General features: G+C 34.4%; 1 protein-coding gene across 4 annotated transcripts; it reads right to left on the minus strand.

Annotated features, from left to right (window-relative positions):
• Positions 1-12,206: 12,206 nt before the first annotated feature.
• LOC143903891 (uncharacterized) lies at positions 12,207-19,481 on the minus strand. Of its 4 annotated transcripts, none has more exons than XM_077417922.1 (12): positions 19,164-19,481; positions 18,431-18,478; positions 18,215-18,352; positions 17,704-17,866; positions 17,216-17,337; positions 15,598-15,836; positions 14,563-14,735; positions 14,297-14,474; positions 13,969-14,086; positions 13,515-13,674; positions 13,099-13,226; positions 12,207-12,625 (listed from the first exon to the last, which is right to left on the minus strand). In XM_077417922.1, the coding sequence occupies exons 1-12, from the start codon at positions 19,207-19,209 to the stop codon at positions 12,537-12,539; spliced, it is 1,602 nt and encodes a 533-aa protein (XP_077274048.1). In that variant the 5' UTR covers positions 19,210-19,481; the 3' UTR covers positions 12,207-12,536. The 4 variants fall into 4 exon arrangements, with proteins under 4 accessions (XP_077274048.1, XP_077274045.1, XP_077274047.1 ...); XM_077417919.1 differs by having other exon boundaries at positions 18,188-18,352; positions 19,164-19,479; XM_077417921.1 differs by lacking the exon at positions 19,164-19,481 and adding an exon at positions 18,776-18,836 and having other exon boundaries at positions 18,188-18,352.
• Between the last annotated feature and the right edge of the window lie 1,296 nt (positions 19,482-20,777).

Genomic DNA, 20,777 nt, shown 5'->3' on the forward strand with positions numbered 1-20,777 from the left:
TTGCGGCCAATACTAAAACGACGTTGGGACACCCGCCGTTATCAGACACAATTTTCCACTCGTGCGCACGCGCCCCCGAGGAACCCGATGGGGCTGCTGAAGCGGTGCGGGGTGACGCGGAGCGACAATGTCGAGGGAATCCCCTATGGCCGCACTGGGAATAGGTGCGACTTCTCTTTTGCACGTCGTTCGTAGGCTCAGGACTACGCTCGTATTTCGATTATTACTGCCTCGGTACCCTCGGTACGCAATAACGATTTCGATGAACGCGGTTTCACGAAGTGCGAGTGCATTCGAGCCACTTTGATTTGAAGCAGAAATAGTTTGATCTGCAGCGAAAATGTTTTAAGAAATTTGATTTAAAGAAATTTATAAGTCGAATGTAAATTAAATTAAAGAAAAATTGAAATAAAAATTGATAAAGTAATGAATTGAAAGTTAAATTTTATAAAGCGGTATTTTCAAGAAAAAAATTTATGAAGTAATGAACAATTTTATATAATGATAACACACACAATACGAAAAATATATACTATATAAAAATAGTTTAAATCTTTTATATTGATGATAAATATAAGAAGATAAGAATAGCTATATTTAAAAAGATGATGAATATTTTACAATTATCTAAAAAATTACTAATCATTTACAATCAATTATTTGAATAAGAAGTGCAAAATATATATAAACTTGTTACAAATTTATGAAGGCAAGAATATATATTTAAAAAATATTGGACATAAAAAAATATTCCGTAAAAGAAGATATTTTTTAAATACACGTTATATTATTACAATTTGTGATAATTATCACTATTTTATTGAATGTATTACATTTATTTATATATATATACATATATATATTTTTTGGTTTTATATCAATTTTTAAAGTACATACAATTGTGTGTACGTACAATTGTGTATTGATCGTATTCTGCTGCCTCATCTGCGATTAGGTTACATTATTCATGCACCTCTTTTTCTCCTAATTCAGTTAGAACATCGATTTGGCGCTAGGCTCACTCAGTTTCCCACTTGCTTCCCGTAAACAGGAGGACTCGTGAAATCGTAGATGTTAGTACTCCCTTCATGCCGAGCCTGTAGTTAGGGGAATGCCGCTGTGTTTCTCCCCTATTTTTCTTAGGACGCTTAGACGCGTGACATGCGTTTGATTTAGAGCACGACGTTTAGACGCCGGCGTTTTTTCAGTCTCGCGGACATTTCATTCGCGATGAAAAGCGTCTTTATGATTTAGCGACTTTCTCGTCGACGAATATACTTAAGTAAATGCTCCTTCCTGCTCAGTGTCGTCATCATATTTTTGAGGATCCCTCGCGGGATATTAAAATAATTTGTATATAATTCTTATATATAATAAGTTATATATATTATATAAGATATTGCTTTTTCTTACTACATTTAAATGACACTATAAACACAATGATTTTATTTTATTTTAAAAACTACTTATTTCTAAATTTTATTTGAAACATATTTAAAAAAATAATAAGTAACAAGTTTAAAAGCAAAAATAAACAAGTTTTTGAAAAATATTAAAATTAAATGTATCAAATATTTTCTCCAATATATTATTGATTCTAGAAACTTGGGATAAATTCTTTTATATATTATTCATGACCGATACTGGGGGATACTTATTTCTTATTTTCTTATTGCTCTCAAGACGTTACTGCAATTTCTTCCGCATGTTTTAGCGAAGATTGCGCGTTGTCGTTTTGCTTCGCAAAGTTCGTAAAAAGTTAAATTTATCGGGATATCAGAAGCAAATGTCCAGCACCATATGATTTACGATTTATACAACGAAGTCGTCGCTGGTGACCTTTGAATGATGCATTTGCTTTGCGTTTACGATATGTATCTTGCTATATAATACTACATCTTGTCACGAATCGAATGCTGCAAAACTGCGAATAGAAAACTCGGTGCGATTTATAGATGTCTTTTATTCTTGAGATAAGATCGCGAGAAAAATTGATAGTTTTCTTATGAAATTTGACGCAATATATTAGAAAAGTTTTAGACAAATAGAAACTGTATTTTGATAACTTTTATTAATTTATTAAGTCGATCTAATCGTTATTATTATCATGTAAATTTCACGATTTACATGATTTCGCGATTTTCAATGCATAAGAATAAACAAATTATGAAATTTAGCATAAATTATACACCTTAAGGTGTGGCAGAAGTCACTTTTTCCGAATTAGAAATTTTTTAAAAAATTTTATTTTATTATTCCAAAAACTTTTCTGATTCTGACATCATTAATGCATGTCGAAATAATATTATTTCCCTGAATTTAATTTCTAGTATTCGTGATTGACGTGACTAAAAAATTCTCTTATATATAAAACGCCGTTCCCTACAGGGAAAAGTGACATAATGACCAAGTGGTTGATTGGCTCTATACATATATTCGACGCTACGAGGTCTTTGTTAGAATAGTATAGTCAAAAGATTAGAGTCCCCCGTCTGGCTCGTGTAATCTGTGTGTTTCTATATAATTCTTGCCACGTGCGTCTGTTTTATATCTTATTATATGACTGCATTTATTGCAGCATAATTATTATGTAGGTATATGGCAAAATGACGTATTGAAGCAATGAGGATAATTTTATGTGTTAAAAAGATTGCAAAAATGTCAGAAGATATTGACTATACCGATGAAAAATTGTTTATATGAATTATATTTGATAATCGTTAATTATCATTTCTCATATATCTCCAACTTTAATTGTGTTTTTTCTGTTAAAAATTTATATTGAATTCTTATGATTTATTATAATATATTTACACTTATAGTATCTCTAACTCTATAATTGTATTTAATATGATAACCCATTTACAACTAATAATTAAAGTTGTAACTATCTGAAAATTTTTAATTAAACCTCCCCTCATTTTTTATTACGCCAAGATTCAGAAGTTTTAGTGCGCTTGCTATTTAAGTCGAACAATAGATTCTGAGAATCTGCATGCTTTCTTTGTGTTGATCCGTTATACGCAATATCTCAGGATTAGCGTCCAGCATCCATGCGATGACTGCAACGCACGACACGAGTCGTTTATTAATCGATACAGCGATCATAACATTTTATTTGTCGCGACGTCGATGACAGCGCAAACGATATGACGAGTATATTATCATTTCTATCTTCCCACGAGTGGGACGCTGACGATCGCATCGTGAAATTTTTATCTGTATGCACGCTGCACTAAAAGATAAAACTCACCCCGTGAAATAGTCGCGTATAGATTGTAGCGTAGTAACGTTGTTTGCCATCTGGTATTACGGCTGGTCAAGTCACAACCTTTCGATTCTCGTCATATCTTTCCAATTTCACTTTAGATAGGATAGACGTATCGAAAATAATATATATATATATATATATATTTACTAGAAAGATAGATAGATATTTACTAGAAAATATTAAATAATTGAGTTTTTCATTTAAATAAACAATTAAATAAACTTTCGATAATTTCTCAAATAATAAAAATTCTATTTTGATTTTCAATAATTTCCAAAATTTTTTATCTTTTGAAAGATTGCATCATCTTTTTCATAAACAAGCTGCGAGAGATATTTGTGGAAAATAATTCAGTTATTTCCGTAATACAATCATAATGCATGATGGATGCGACATAAAATTTTGCTAGAATTGTTTGCGTCATCTCGCGTCATCTCAGATTGCGCGTATCGAAAAGCTTATATATTCCCGAGTACTTCAACTCGAAGGAGATCCTGTATCCGAGAAACATATATGTTTTGATGTTTTGAGCAAGAAAATGGAGTGCCCCTTGCATCGTAGTAATAGCCGGTCTGGGATAGCGCGCGCGAGGGGTGCATTTCAATTGATCCACCGTTATCGCGCGAGGAGGGTTCGTTGACCAACATTATCGTATATAACGAAGCGCACGCGAAGTCTCGGTGTGCGCTTGCTTGGAATGTCCTTGAAGAGCAATCGCTTCTCCATTAAGGTCATCGACGTTATTAGTTCTACTATGGGCATGCTTGATGATTATAATTAATTGATGCAATTGAGCAAAAAGGAGCTAATGAGTTTCTCTGATTAGTTTTAAATCTTAAGTGCTCGAAGATAATGTATACAGAATTTATAATATATACCCAACAGATTTCGTTGATTGTTCAACGAAATCAATGTTGACTCTGTTTATTCTTTCTTCTAAATTTCTTATAATTATTTCAAATTGATTACTTAAAATCTATCGGGAATTAGCCGCGTAGAACAATAGTATATTGAAGATGTTAATTACCTTCAGTCTTTTAATCTTTAATTGCCTATATATCATTATACTTACAGTAATGACAATTTTTTTTGTTTCTATACTATCTACGGTTCGAAGAAGATGCGTGACTTTTGTAGGAAACATCTTTCATGTATATTAAATTATATATAATGGTTCATCTGTCTTTTGTCTTAAAACAGAAGTTTTATGCTTAATGGTTCCGAAATTTCTGAAGGGTTGCTCATTTTCACGATTCATTCCGCAAACGCATTCGACTTCTCGATTGTCCGAAGAAAAATCAATATCTAAAGAATGATTCTCTGTTCCTTTCTCCCATTATACGCTTTAATTTCTCCCTTCAACGAGGCTAGGATGTTTATTCGCAGCATTGAATAGTGTTTTTGATGAACAGAAATTTTCTTTGCATCTTTTACTTTTGTATTTATGACACACACATTCCCGAGTTTCTTGTTCATTTAACGAGCGAGAAAAACGTGCGATTATAAATTGATGCTTACTGACAAAACAAAAAACGCAGGCAGACGAAATTTTTTGTGCGTCGTTAAAAGCAGAAAGGCCATTAGTCTCGCTAATCTCGATTGCTGCGAATATATAGGGTGGATGCAAATTATTGTGGAGGAACGTTAATTACCACACTAAACTAATTACTGTGTTTTACGCGATTTCCTGCGACGAGCTTGCGAATAAGATAAACAGGACATTTCTCGATGTATCAAGCTTTAATTCTTCTACGAACTTCGTTTAACTATAATACTTTTGATAAAAATTACCGTTATTTATTTACTTCACAACGAACAAAGGCAACTTTTGTTATTTTCTGTTTTATTTTATTCAATTTTACAAATGTACTATAATTATACATCGATAATTTTCTTCCTGCAGCATCTTATTTTTGCTGGAATATCTATTTCGTAGAACAATTTGTTCATCTATTGTTTGTGTGACATGAAAAATTATATTTATTGATCAGAATTTGATTTGAGTATACGTTATGCATTATTTAGGCAAATGAGATGAATAACGATGCTTGCCTTGCGTCTGTGACTGGCAGTCTGTGATTTATCGATATGACTGCAAGGATACTGATGATGTCACATGTTATTGCTTCATTGTGTATAACGCGATGTCCCAGCGGAAGATGTGGTGCGCTCTCGTTGCGTCTAGACCGGGAAATCCCGATGAGTCAGAGTGGCGGAATCATCCCCCGAGAAGAGTAGTTCGCTTCATCCTTTTCACAACAGCTCACAGTAGGAAAATTAATCCTTTGATCCTTTGATGCTTGGAATAAAGGGGATAAGTCAGAACATTCTGTTATTTACAGAAGACCAAAATTATCACACTGAATACGTTTTATTGTATTCGATATAATTGTATTTTATTTATATTAATTTAGTTAACTGAATATTAATTTATAGATTAATATCTTTAATTATTTTCGAAATTATTGAATGAATATAGTATTTTTAAATACAATAGAACATAACACGTGTTATTACACAAAAGAGAAAATATCTTTTTTCTCGTTGTTTGAATTATACCTCAAAGTGAACCGAATTAAAAGAGCTATAATAAGTCCCTTTGAAGCATTAAGAGTCTTTCTCGTAAAATCAGTTTGATGTATAAACCTCGGAAGAAAAATTATAATCCCTAAATGACAAATGTGGAGGTAATGGGTTAAAAATTCATTTGTCGCTTGGAAAAATCGTTTTACCGAGCCATGTAAAATCCTGAGAAATTGTTTAAAAGAACAATATCATATCCTGAAAGTTTATGAATAAATCTAAGAGTTGAGGGTGCATAAGTTTGGAAGGTACATAATGAAATTTCCGGGTAGTGTATTTTTGTCTCTCCTTTCTGTTGATATAAGTACCGCGGTTCTTCAAGGCTATATATTCTCATTAATTTTGGAAAAAAAAAACAAAAAAAACAAAAACAAAAAAAAAGAAAAAAAAAAGAAAAAAAAACCTTATAACGCGATGATGGCTTTTTAAACATCGCGTCCTTGATGAACTGACCCATTTTTCTGATTTCAAAATGCTTTTCAAAATATTTTTTACCGAATTATTTTAGCTGTTCTACTTCTACTATTGATGTTTCTAGTTAAAGATATATTGCATTTTTGACGACCAGCGGTATCGTAAGCTTTTTAGGTATATTTATGATTTAAAATGGATTTGTACTTGTATTTATGATAACGAAGTACTTGGAAAACCAATAACAGATCTCTCAATTTAATGTAGCATGCAGTTTAATTTTGTGACTTAATTTGTTGTGGCATTCGAAGGCAGTTTTTGAATATTCAGCGACGTTAATCGATAATCTGCAGAGGAAAATTATTCAATTTTTCGCCATATATAATTCGCAAAATTTATAGTTAGCAGGATCGAATCGGAAACATATGCATAGACCACGAATTTCGGTATTCGAATTTTTTATATTGCTCCAGCTTTCCCGGAATTTCGCAAATATGCGGCCGCGTGGACATTGTAATTTCTGCGTAATATTTTCCACTATTTAAATTGCAATGCCGTGAGCCGCGAGATTATCGATGGTGAAATCTAACAATTTTATCTGCACATTTTTGGGATGAAACGTGATACATATTTTAGCGAGGCGCGAGCGTAATCATGATGGCAGGATCGAATGTAATTCTGAGGGAAATACTACGAGGTGAAATCTTCGGCACACATAGAATTGATTGGCGATAAGCAACGTGAAATGTCAGCATACGCGCATCACGATGTCATGTCATCAGGAAATGATCCCCTAATATGGATCGTCTTTATCGTAAGACACATTTACCATATTATCGTGATAAGATCGTACGAAACTCGGGGATCGATTATAGTTACGCAGGCGAACGCGGCGAACCGTCGGCATTGCGCCGCAGAGTAAAAATGCTAATTTCCCGAATGACGAGGTTTGTCGATCGCGTCCGCATGCATTGTTACGGACAAGTGCGTTGCACGCGATGAATTATTCATGGCGAAATAGAGGTGCGGGGGCGCAAAGCTTAGTACTACGCTTGATTCTACCACCGATAAGAGCGCGGATTTTATTTCATGATCGAGGAGGTTGCAAGACCGTGTACTTATTTAAGAATGTGCGTGAATATATTTATTCGGCGTTCTTAAAGCGGTCGAAACTTTTGTGAAATGAAGGGGAAATTATTCGACTCTCTCTGTTTCGGCTTATTTGATTATAACACGATTTTATAATAGATGATGCGGTGTTAAACCGCATTAAACGATGAATAAGATTATGATAAATAGAAACGAATTTATCTGAAAATGTCTAAATATATTTTAGAAGTTACATTTTTGATATTTTGTTTTAAAAAGATGAGAGCATTTAAAAACTTTGTAAATATCTTTGTTTGTTGAGAATAATACGAGAAAAAAATAGTTTGTTAAAATTTTGTATAACATTTCTGAACTTGTTGCTTCGGAAATGCGATTTATATTAGCCGCGCAATATTTGCAAACTGCATAAACTGCATGCGTTTGTAGAGGATCAGCGAAGAATTGAATGAGAAAATTTATACATAACTAGTTTCAGAGTTTTTATTCTCGAATGCTTCTCGGACAAGTTGCTCGATCGCGCGCGAATAAAGTTACTTGTTTTATAAAAACTTTTTTTACGTGGAAAAATTCTGACGAGATAAATCGCCGTGTCAGCTTCGTGTTATTTTTCATCTGCATGGCCAGTTTACTGCCGGGGTCGGCCACAGTGAAGGGGTTGATTTGCACTCGACTTGGCATTGATGCAGGTGCTAAACAGCACTTTACCACGAGAATTTATTATAATTACAAATTTTCTCCCTCTCTCTTTCTCTTGTTACTCTATTTTTTTGTAGGGAGAAGATGGAGGATGAAAAAAGAGGATCGGGATGAGATAGCTATGTAGGTGAGGTATGAGATGGTATATAATCTCGCGGATGTTTTAACGAAAATTAAAATGTAGTTCGCGCCTTTATATATATATAGTTGTAGTTTTTGCGTGTATTTCACTCTAATGTTTCATTATCGAGGAATACTTACTGGTGTTCCTGCTTTTATCGCAGCAAATGCACTTTTTAGGTTGGAGCAAATGGAAGATTTTTACGCGAGTATAATGGGTTATATTAATTAGATATATATTAAATCTATTATTGAGAATTATATAATACTACTGAGAAACAGAATATTTCCTAAAAATATATAATCACATGTTTACTATATTTATTATTTTTTCGACGCATTTTTGTTTTATACAAGAATAAAATAAACGAATTTTGATTGAGTATTTATTAATATTGTCCACAGAATCTCTAATTCTAATTTTATGTATGTCTTGAATTTATTGTCTACTGAGATAAAATTAATTCTACATATGCATTTGAGGGTCAAGCTGTTTTTCAAAAATCTGCATTTCCAAGAAAACGAGAATCTACAGTCAGTAAACACGTGTATATCGCGCATGACGCGACGGCCGGTAAAATGGCTGCAAGTAGATAAGGTATCAGTATTTGGTACTTTTACTCAACCGATAATACAAAGGTATCAAACGGCCCTGAAGTTCGAAAATAGCGAATACCTACTCCAGGAATTCTATTATATAATCCATGGAGTATATGTGTCGGAAATTTCAACATCTCTCTGTCCGGTTCACATCAGAGGGCATGAAGAGTATATATTTTGATGCTACCTCCAAGCTACCCACAGATCCGAGCACAATACATTGCGAACACCCACATATATTTACGCATTATATGCTCTTATTATCTATTACACACGATTTTATGCGCGTATAATAAATACTTGAGCAAAATTAGAAATAAGATGCAATTTATAGTTTAAGAACAATAAGAAGACTAGAAAACAAGATATGTATATATGGTATTTGACAAAGATGCAGAAAGAGAAAGAGAGAAAGAGAGAGCAGGCTAGTAAAAGCTGAAATTTATTTTTTATTTATATTTTTTAATTAAAAAAAATATCGTATCGGTACAATAAAGGATTTTAAAAAATTACTTCAATTTAGAATTTATTTAAAATTCAATATAACAGATGTGACAATCGTCGCATAACAATTTATCCAAATTATACTCTATAGAACGCTTTAATTTGCGAAAAACAAAATATTTATTTTACGAAAATCATAACGTCACAGGCTACCCAATTTGTATTACAGTTAATATACGCTTGTGCAAACATCTTTCGTTATATATTTGCCTTTAATTAACGCATTTAATAAAGCACCCGTGATATTTATCGCGATAAAATATTAATGACACATCATGACTATTACATGACTCAAAATGAATAACACATATATTAAACGCAACAGAGATTAAATCGAAGATAAAATTGCCGAAGTTATCAATGATGCATGGACTCGTTTAAATAATGATGCGGGATGAGTCATTTCACACAAGTATTGTTCAGTATATAATCCTGTAAAATAAATCATGAAATTATTGTTTACCACGTAGACCGCCACACAAATTTGTAAATTTCCAAATAACGTGAAATTCTAGCGCTTATGTCAATTTTGTATCAAATAATAACGCATTAATTTCATTTTTAAACAGAGTGAAAGGTTAAATTATGATATAATAAATTGTCAGAAATACCTGATAATTGTAGCATTTATAATTACCACTAAAACCCAGTGCGTTATACAGGGTGTTTTATTTTGTATGTCAATTATCTCCATCAATTATCTCAGAAAATATTGGTTTATTGGAAAAACGTTTCAGATAAAAGTTGGAGGGTTTGAAGGGGGCCAATAGACGATCTTATTAGATTTTGTGTCCGGGGCCCGTGTTGAGCCCAGTAGGGCTCAAGTCAAATTTTTTAAATGAAAACCCCATTTTTTATTGTATTATCTTTTTCCACTAATTGATTTGAACAACCATTTTTTCATTTGCTTATACTTTTTGAGATATTCAAAGAAAACTTGGTAATTTTCTCAATATTTAGCTTACGATATCTCGATAATTGTTTGTCAGAGGGAAAAGTGGTACAATACTTTTTAACTTGACTTGGTCTTAAGAATATGCTGTTGCAATATTAGTCCAATTTTTTTAAATATTTGTGTATACATCTCCTTGGAGCTTTCATGTTGGAGGGTTCAGAGAGGGCCTAACACAGGCCTCGGACGCAAAATCTAATAAGATCGTTTATTGGCTCTTTTTGAACCCTCCAACTTTTATCTGAAACATTTTTCCAATACTTTTTGAGATAATTGGCGGAGATAATTAGTACACGAAACTCACCCTGTATAATATTATAGCGTGTATAATTTCATAGATGTAAAAATTACTCTTGTACAAGTTCGAACTGAATTTTCGTAGATAACGCGTTGCTCTTTCAAAATATTACAATTATTTGAATTTTGTTCCTTCAGACAACTCCCGGCATTCGTGTAAGCTAGAAACGTACGGAAAGCTCTTAATCCCTAGGTAGCATTAAACATTCTTTGGGACCGCGTTAACCCCGGAGTTATCCCGAAAGGGTTAAGTGACGAATAACTGTACGGCTTACGTTAATTCCGCGGTGGTGGCTGCCCTATATATCGCACGATTGCGCCAAACCAGAGGAAACTGCGTATACAAGTTCGGATGTTTATGCTTCGAGCAAAACCGAGAAGTGCAGCTCCAGCGAAGTAACTCTCGCCTTGCCGCCGTTATGGCAATAAGCATGCGCTATATGGTTCCCTCATGCATATTCGGCAAAGGTAAACTTTACGGTGAATTTGCCTCTCGCCTGTTCCGCGCACAACTATAGCTAATTAACTATCGCGTCGGATAACTTTCGATAACCACGACTGTCCGCGGCGGTGCGTCTCACAGCTTACACGTAATCAACCTGTCGTCGTAATCCGCGACGCGATGTTCATGCAGGTTGACGTAAGTCTGTCGTTACCGAGCGATGTTGAGGAACTTTGAATAATTCCGAACAAATCGGAAGTGCAAAATGCTTTCCAATTCAAATGTGATTTCTTAAATCCCATGGACGAAACTAAAAGCAGTTTACCTGCAAATATGTAAAATTTGCGAATAGAAAGATGGAAAATATGGGTAAAATAAGACGCTAGATCGCTTCTGATCCTCTTTAGAATGAAATGTTAATAATTAAAGTAATTTAAATCGACCTGACTGGCAATATTTCAATGTTCATATCGGAAAGACGTTATATATATTGCCAGTCAGGTCGATTTACATTATTTTAATTGTTATTCTATATACTGGCGAAAGAAATTTATTATTCTGTTTATTATACACCGTCGACCTAGTAATCGGTGCTCCATCTTACAGTTGTTATTGCGATAAATATTACCACAGCCCCAGTGGTCGAATTGGCACGACACCCGCACGGTATACGGGAGGTTCCAGGTTCAAACCCTGGCTGGGGTAATATTTTTCGCAATAAAATTAAAAACTATTTAATTTAGAAATTACATCAACGGACCAAAATTATGGTCAAAATTAATAATGTCTCGATATTGATCTGAAAAAAGTGCTGTGTGAATCCGACAAACCAAGTTGGCTCACAGTTTTTCAATTTTCATATCGGAAAGACGTTATATATATTGCCAGTCAGGTCGATTTACATTACTTTAATTGTTATTCTATATACTGGCGAAAGAAATTTATTATTCTGTTTGAAATGTTAATATGTTATAAAGAGAAACTTTAAAGGTTTAATGAAGAATTAATATCACGTACATATAAAATATAAATGAAGATGGCTGCTAGGATTAAAAACGCTATTTAATAGGTGATATTTTCATAATCGTAAAAAGTAATATTATATTCGCATTTGCGTTTCTTGTTTCTGACGCTATAAACTTTTATGAAGGTAAATTACTGCCGGGAAGCGTAACGCCGGGAAAGATTTTTCTAAACAAGGTACACGAAACGTTTCCATAAAAGTCGGAAGTACTTGTTTTATTGTGAGTCATTAAATATTGCGTTGTTCGGCTAAGAAGTATCGGGAAAGGATAAAAGAAGAGACAGTCGTAAAGTTCTATAAAAAATTATATTACATCTACTTTCAACGAGAAAGAAAGAGAGGCAGATTTATTTAACGTTGAATTTGTTACTATATTTTTCTAAATTCTTTCTCCGATAAATTATTTTTAGATAAATATCACAGCCTAGAGCAACCGAGAGCTTTTCGAAGCAACTACACATTTAATTGAATATTTACAATTCTATGGATATGCGGATGATTTCGAAGTATTTGTGTGTTGCACTCTTCACGCTTTCGATATTTCGCTAACGTCAGCAGGTTTCGCTGGCGATTCTTTCACGGGTTGCGGAAAGAATAGAGATACGCAGAAGCAGACTGCGAAAAGAAAATATATTAGAAAAGAAATTAGGTTAAACTCTATCAGAGAATTAGGATTAATTTTACTTATCTAATTAAGTCAAATAAAAATATTTGAGAAAAATAATTGAGAGATCTTAAAAAATGCAATAGATAAATCTCATCATTCTCATCTATTAAGGTAAACGTTTCAGTGGCCAGACACGTATACCAGTGTCCGACCACATTGGAGAAAAATATTTACTATTTATTTAAACAATTAAAATTAAAAATAATAATAATTATTAAAAAGCTTTAATATTTATAACAATTTATTGGGAAAAAGCTTATTTTTATTTTTCATTGTTTAAATAAATAGTAAATATTTTTCTCCAATATGGTCGGACACTGGTACGTGTCCGGCCACTGATGGGACGTTTATTTTATTTATAATATGACACGATTTGTATAGAAAGGATTAAGTAAACTGTTGAGCGTTGCATTGATCGTACCGGAGAAAAAACAACCTAATCCCATGAACGCGATGATGCATTTGGTATCCAGAAGCGCGGAGAAAATCAGATTTCCCACGATAGCGGCAATATTTCCAATGATTACGAGGATGCTGGTGCTCGTGGCTCTGCAACAAAAATATTAATTTTCGTCGACCGATTATATTTATTTTTCGCGACGATGTATCTCCGTTTCTCGCATTAACGGATACGGACGTTGATAAGCGGGCGAATCGTGGATTGCGCTCGATAAGTCCCGAGATTGCTGCCGTTCGCGCGTTTGCCACATCTGCCACGTGGTTGCACGTGGCGCAATTAATTTCATCGGAATTACACGGGGATGCGCGGGCGAGAGTGCAGAGGATATACGGTCGCGTGCGTCAAAGAGACGCGCTTATATATTCGCGCGGCATTACCTTAATGGGACGGGAATAACGTCGACATTCACCGCGGTAACGATATTACCCGCTATTCTTGTCGTCACGATAACCGCCGCCGCCAGCGTCAGCATATACGGCGGAGACTGCGCCCAATTTATTCCGAAACTGCTTGCCACCGATATCAAGAGGGCCGTGACTGCAAGAATGGTGTTGTACACGTTAATTTATGGATTATTCCCGCGGAACAGCCGTCCCATAGACTACATTTAGCCATTTCTACGCCTAGCTATAGAGTATGTAAAAATACGCAAAAAAACATTGACATTTTTTTGAAAAGGAAATAAATATTTTTATGTAACTCAGTGACTACACTTATTGCGCTCGTTTTTAATATAAGATAATTTATATTAATTTCTCTAACAAAATATATTGCTTACAGGATGATACTTTTTAAGTTTGACACAGTAAATGTAATGATACAATATCTTACGCATTATGATCTGTTTTCGAAGCTTGGTAGTCATTATAAATCCGGCGAGAAATGAGAATAAAACGGCTGACGATGCGATGATGGTGGAATTTTGATAAACCGAGGGATTGATAGTCCACTGGAAAAAGACCACGGCGTTAAAAATGCTATATTGCATAAATTTTATTGAGGAAAATTGTTAATGAGGCTCGCAGTTTGCGGTTAATTGACGATCCGTTAATTAAAAACACTGCGGTTTTGCTCCAAGATTGATATTTTTAATATTGATTTGACGATAATTAGATTAACGGCAAGGTTCGCCTCTTGGCGTCGCGCGATTTTTACCAACCCTGAAACACGCGTCGTCAAAGTTCGAGCAATTCAGATTTTGCCTGCCCGGTAAAGCCGCGCGACGGTCCAGCATCTCACATATGGTTGGTTGCCTTTCTTCCGGTGTCCAATTCTCCGCGTCGAAGTTGTTGAGAATGATAAAGAGATGCGGCACCCACAGCCTCATCGTGTTGAATCTATACGCAATCGAACAATATTCGTCATTGCTTTCGAGTATTATCACATCGAGAAGCGTTTAGGGCACTGAGCCTTATCCAAACTTACCCGAGCATACTTCCAAATTGGAGAAAACTTACGAAGCAGAAGGCGGGCAGGTAGGCCGTCGTCGTCAGTAGTACCTTCGTGTTGTACAGCGAGATGCGCATTTTCTCGAGGCTCGTTTCGAGCACGGCGGGACGCGCCAATTGCGTCTTTTGCCGAACGAACAACTCTTTTATCTGCAACGAGAAGGGAGGCGACGAGATGAAAGGCGCCCTTTTCTCGGCTCACCGAGTGAATTATGCGTCCGATTTGTGCACCGCTATCTAAATGCAGTGGCGGCAGCGGCATAGAATACGAATGCACAGACATACAGCATAAGATAGGGAAATAATGTATGATACAAAGTATGAACGGTATAAATTTATCATTGTTTTCATTATCCAAGATCTGAATAAATAGATCTACGAGAGAGAAATGGTGATTTATTGTCCAAAAGGTTTCGCGATAAAAAGAAGGACAAAATTTAAATTAGCTCGGGGTGTGTGTAGTGACGCCCAGTACCGACCCTGCCTTCATTCGCCTGGAAAATACGATTTGCGCCTTTCTCTACTTCCGTTTCCGCTTTATGCCGCTTTCTCGCTCTTTTTCTCTTCGTTGCGAACGTGCCACAAATAAAACGTGTCGTTTGTATCTAGCCGAGGTGCTATGAAGTCGCGACGGATATCTCCCGGTCATTTGTTAGAGCCCGAAATAACGAGTTTTGCTCGATAAGCCGGTAAAAAGTTAATAACGCCCGAATAATGCAATATTTTTATTGCCCGAGTCAGAAATAAAAATGGTATCTTCTTCTGTATATATCCTGCCAAAAAACGGCCAACAACGAATGCAGCAATATGTTCAATGTTTACTTGAAAAATATAGAAAATAATAAAAACTAAAATATCTGTAGAGATCAAACTTTTTAAATTAGGTTTTAGCGCGTTTCGGTTGAAGGTTAATAAAAATGAATAGTCCGATCTGGAAGATCAAAATAATTACAGGGAAAAATAAGAGATCTAGAATTAAAAGTTAAGTCGTTTTACGCGTTATTTGACTTACCGGGAACGTATCCGCAGGTTGCCTAGTGTTCATACAATACATCCTTCTAAGCAATTTCAGAGCAGCATCTGACCTGCCAATTGCCATAAGATACTTAGGGCTTTCCGGCAACATGGTCGCCGTCACGAGGCCGACGACGGGTGGTATTGAGCAGATAAGTAGGTATATACGCCAAGAGTCGTAATCTTGGCCAAGAATGCCGATGTGCCAGTCCAACGGTAGTATCGTGAAACCCAGAGCTGTCGAGTCGTACGTTTAATTATTGGGACAAATCCATGTTGTGTCTTTATTAATTTTTTTCTTCCCAAGAAGTATATGAACAATCTTCCGATTTTTCGATCTTTCGCGTTGTCTTTTTTGTGATAGGCGACAATGAGAAGTCTTAATCGTACAGAAAATTAGTCCTTCAGTCCAAAACTAATTGATTTATTTCTTAAAGTTTTGCAATCTCGATAGCTCGCGTATTCAGCCGGAACTATTCGGTGTCAATGTGATTCGCCGTACGCGTTGTTAAATAAAGTTTGCTGGTTATTATACACAGGACGTCGCGATAGTGACACGTATAAGTAATCTAGTTTCGAACTAGTTTCGCCAACCTCGGCAACAAGAGAGCTATGAGATCGCTTCTGAATCCTTTTTACATGAGTCATTTATTATAGTTATACGTTTATAAGACAGATTAACTGTGCAAATAAAATAAACAATAGACGCAACAATAAATAAAAATTATTACGATTACGTGGATGCTTGTCATGTACGAGGGTAAGTTAATAATTATCCACGCATTATTTATTAGAACAATATTAGAGAATGTACAATTACATCATTCTTCAACATAGTCTTTTTGCTTTTTAATGTTTTAGCGTTCCACAAGTTTGCATATACCCTCGAAAAAAAGTTTTTGGTTTGTCCCTCAGTTATGTATTTCTTGCACATGTTGGTCTGTGGCAAATCGACGACCTCTCTTAAGGGAGAATTTCTTAGAATCTTTAAGTGGACTAAACAAATGGTTATCCGAAGGAGCGAGATCTGGATTGTATAGGTTTGCTTTTTATTGCTACATGGACTATACTAAAACAAACTTTCCTTCTTTCGCTATTTCAAACATATATCTATACCTATCTCACTTTAAGTACAGAGAATGTACACTTGTTTAACTATAAAAAACAGATCTTATGTAACTTTTGAACAGCGTGTGGATAGCAATATATGCATTGTCATGCAACAACAACCAACGCATGTGCGAGAAACGGTGCATACATGGCTGAGGACAAACAAAAAATTTTATTTTCGAGAGTATATGCAAGCTTGTGGAAAGCTAAAACATTGAAAAGCAAAAAGACTACGTTGAAGAATGATGTAATTGTATATTCTCTGCTGTTGTTCTAATAAATTATGGAAATAGAGTGCGGATAATTATTGACTCTCCCTCGTATATAAAGTTCATCTATTTTACACAACTATGTATGTATATTTCTTTCTAAGTTTTCTCCAACTTGGATATAGCTTTTATCTTTACATGCGTCGTTTATTTGCTTGTGCGAGAAATATATCGTTATTGATAAGTAGGTATTATATACGATGCATTAAACGCTATATTATGCGATCGCGTGTTTACCTGCTGGTACGATGTTCGCCACCGCGAAGAGAAATCCCGTCCATGTGGTGAAGCGGGGCTTGTACTTCGCGGAATGAAATTCCGTTAGATACGTCATCACCATCGCCAATGGACCGCCTACGCTGTAAATCATAGATTGCGCGTTACATTTTATCAGGCGTAAGATTTGCGAAGAGAGAAGGTTGCGCGATAAACCTTTAGGCTAAAAAAGGATGTGCTTGAATTATTTTCAAGAATTTTAGAAGAAAATTCGATTAACGTAGAAAGTATTATTTTGTTAATCAGAAATAGATGTCGATGTTAAATGTTTGACTAATTAGAATTTATTAAGTAGAAATTCTAGAAATAATTCTTCGCCAAAATATTTAACATGAATAAATAGTAAATATTCTTTTCAGAATAAGAGAATAAAACGATCATAAAACAGTTGTACTTTAAGAGATTTTTAAACAAAAATTCTTATTAGTTTTCTTAGAAAAAATACTTACAAGATTCCGCTGATAAATTTGACTAGTAGAAATACATAGTATGATTGTACACCACTGCTTACAATGTTCAGAATCGAATCACCGAATAATGCGAGGATGAACAGTGTTTTCATACTTATGTAGGGCGTTATGTAGTCCCATATAAAACCAGTTGTTATCATAGCTGTAAATAATCAATAATATTACAATATATAATATAAATTAAACTCTGTAAGATAAAAAGAGATAAAATAATATTTTAATAGATATTATAAGTTAATTGCGATAAAGAATCTGTAACATGATATATAATAATGTCTAATATAGTATTTTACTGTTTTAAAAGGGTATGTAAAGAAATTGAAAATTTTTGATGCTAAATTGGTATATGTTTTAGTATATAGTAATCTTTTAAAAAATTATCACGATTCTATACATTGTTAGTATCAAATTTATACAGGATTATTATGATTACTTCAATTGATCCTAATTTAAATTTATGTACCTATGTAAGGGAATGCAACTAGTACACCTTTGCGAAAGAACGTAATGAGTTGGAGATCGCATTCGGCCGATGCCAAGATAAATGCGCCGGAAGTGGTGTCAAAAGTGGCGGTCCACGCGATTGGCAACACCGCCAGTAACAACAATACATTAAATAACCCATAGCCTGATACAAAAAAATTAAATAAGATTTAAAAATAAGTAAAAATGGTTATGCATTTGAAATGACGTTAAGAAACCTTACCGGTCGTAGAGATGGCTCTATCGAAATCGGCGGGTTCGCTAGTGCTATCTGAAAACCGAAAAGCGAGTGAGTTTGCGAAATGAGACCTCGTATCTACATTGTGAATTATGTAACAAACGACGTAGTTAAAATATATATTTATATACAGAGATATTTACGTGCAGAAAGTACCATCTGGTTATAGATAAGACGAAGAAAGAAGAAAACGAAGGATCGTATATTCAGTAGATTTTTTGAAAATAATTACGATATGCTACACATCACCACAAAGTTGCCGGTGAGAACGTAACTTATCTAGTATATGTCATTGAGAAAATAGATATTAAAATGTCTGCTTGTACTTACAATTATAGATACTTATAATATATGAAATTCTTCTAAAATCATGCATAACACATACATACAATTTGTGATAACTATGTCTGCATATCGTTTCTGCAAAGTGATATGTTAATCACAGACGAGCATAGAAATCTATACATGTTTTCAATCTATACAGAAATTTACACTTATACACAGAAGTAGATCTGTTAGAAAAGAGACTAATTAGTAAAATTATATTTTCTCTTAATATCTCACTGTTCGGTAATCTGGATAGGAACTCGTGGGATGACTCTCATTTGCTCCTATGTACTCCACTTCGTTAACTCACTATGTAGAATTACTTCGACTTCGAAGTATATAGGGTTAACACTACCGCGGATGTAACGCAAGAAGGGCTTCGGGCTCTCACCGGTTGTCGTGGCGATCTTGTCATGATCCCGGTCACTAGTGGGCATATCCGACGCGACGAGCTGAAGAGACGACTATGTGCTCGACGTGATGAAGTTTGTCCCGCTTCTCTCAGGACGAAAATAGAAACCCCAGTCGATTTAGGTAGCTCGTTCTTCGCCAGATGCTCCTTGTTGCTCTCGAACAGAACTAATTGCGCCAAGTATCCGGCCGTGCGTTCACTTTGGATAGAAAAGCAAATGTATTTTGCGAGAATGTGCTCAGATATGCATTTTTTTATCGGTGCAATCCGCGGTGGGATACGATTCTACGCGTGCGATCGGACTATAAAACGCGCGATTGCTCTTTCTGTTTCCCGCTCGCGTAACCCGCTAATAAAATCGGGTTAAACGATTCAATTGTTACGGATGTGTCTCAGCTGTTTTTCATTAATGAATCAAGCGTCTTGAAAATCAGTCGATTTATAATTTAGATTAAATATTGATTTTTAAATTTAATCTATATATATATATATATATATATATATAGATTAAATTTAAATATATATATATATTAAAAATAATAAAATATAAAAATTGTAGACATTTTAATAAATAATTTAAATTTTTTATTTATTATTACTTATTATTTTTAAATTATATTTGAGAGAACTATATTTAATTTAACGAAATGATATTGATAATATCATTATATATTTGCATTTTAAAATAATTATGAAAATTTTTATTTATATAAAAGCGATTATTTAAATCGTTTTATTTGTTTCACCATATCTGTCGTTATCAAAGCTGTCGTAATAAAGTCAACCCTTACTAACCGCATTAAGACAGTCTCATATTACTCATATTAATTGAGAATTTAAAACGATTGCAGTTTCTTATCTAATTTTTAGTAATTTAATTGTAACGTTACTTATGCACATACAATACGTTACAATACCAAAGTCGACTTTCTGCCTGGACTAGACAGGCAAGGTGCGAAAGCGTCGCATACATGATTGTATTACACCTTAAAGTATAAAGTGTCGCATACGTGGTTGTATTACGTCTTAAAGTATAAAGCGGCATAAAAGACTAAACAGAAACAATGTTGCGCACACTTCAATTTTGTTCATTACTGATGTTTTTTTCTTGTTTGTTAGACTGGCAGATAATAAATATTGTAAATCAGTGTTTCTCCTCTCTCTCTCTCTCTCTCTCTCTCTCTCTCTCTCTCTCTCTCTCTCTCTCTCTCTCAAAGTTTGCGTTTATGAGCTAATCTAAGCGAGCGGGAAAGATTGATCCGGAAGCAATAATCAGTGAATCCTAGAAATCTCTAGATATGATTAGAAAAAAAGATTAGAAACATCTGTTAGTAACTATTATTGAACATATGGTCTTATTTTTATAACTTAGAGAAAAATTATCTCATAAGATTGTATAAATTTTCATTTCATAGAAAAAGCGTGGAGAAACCATATAGAAAAGCAATTAATCGAAAAGTCATATTAACATATCTACAGCCATCTCGACAGTCACACGTTATAAAAAAGCAAAAGCACTATTATAAAACGGTCTATGGTTTTTTGAGTTTTCATTGTTCAGTATTCATGTTCACTCGATTTCGACAAAAGGAA

This window comes from Temnothorax americanus, unplaced genomic scaffold (genome assembly GCF_048541705.1).
Source record: "Temnothorax americanus isolate GAGA-0224 unplaced genomic scaffold, ASM4854170v1 Scaffold5, whole genome shotgun sequence".
NCBI lineage: Eukaryota > Metazoa > Arthropoda > Insecta > Hymenoptera > Formicidae > Temnothorax > Temnothorax americanus.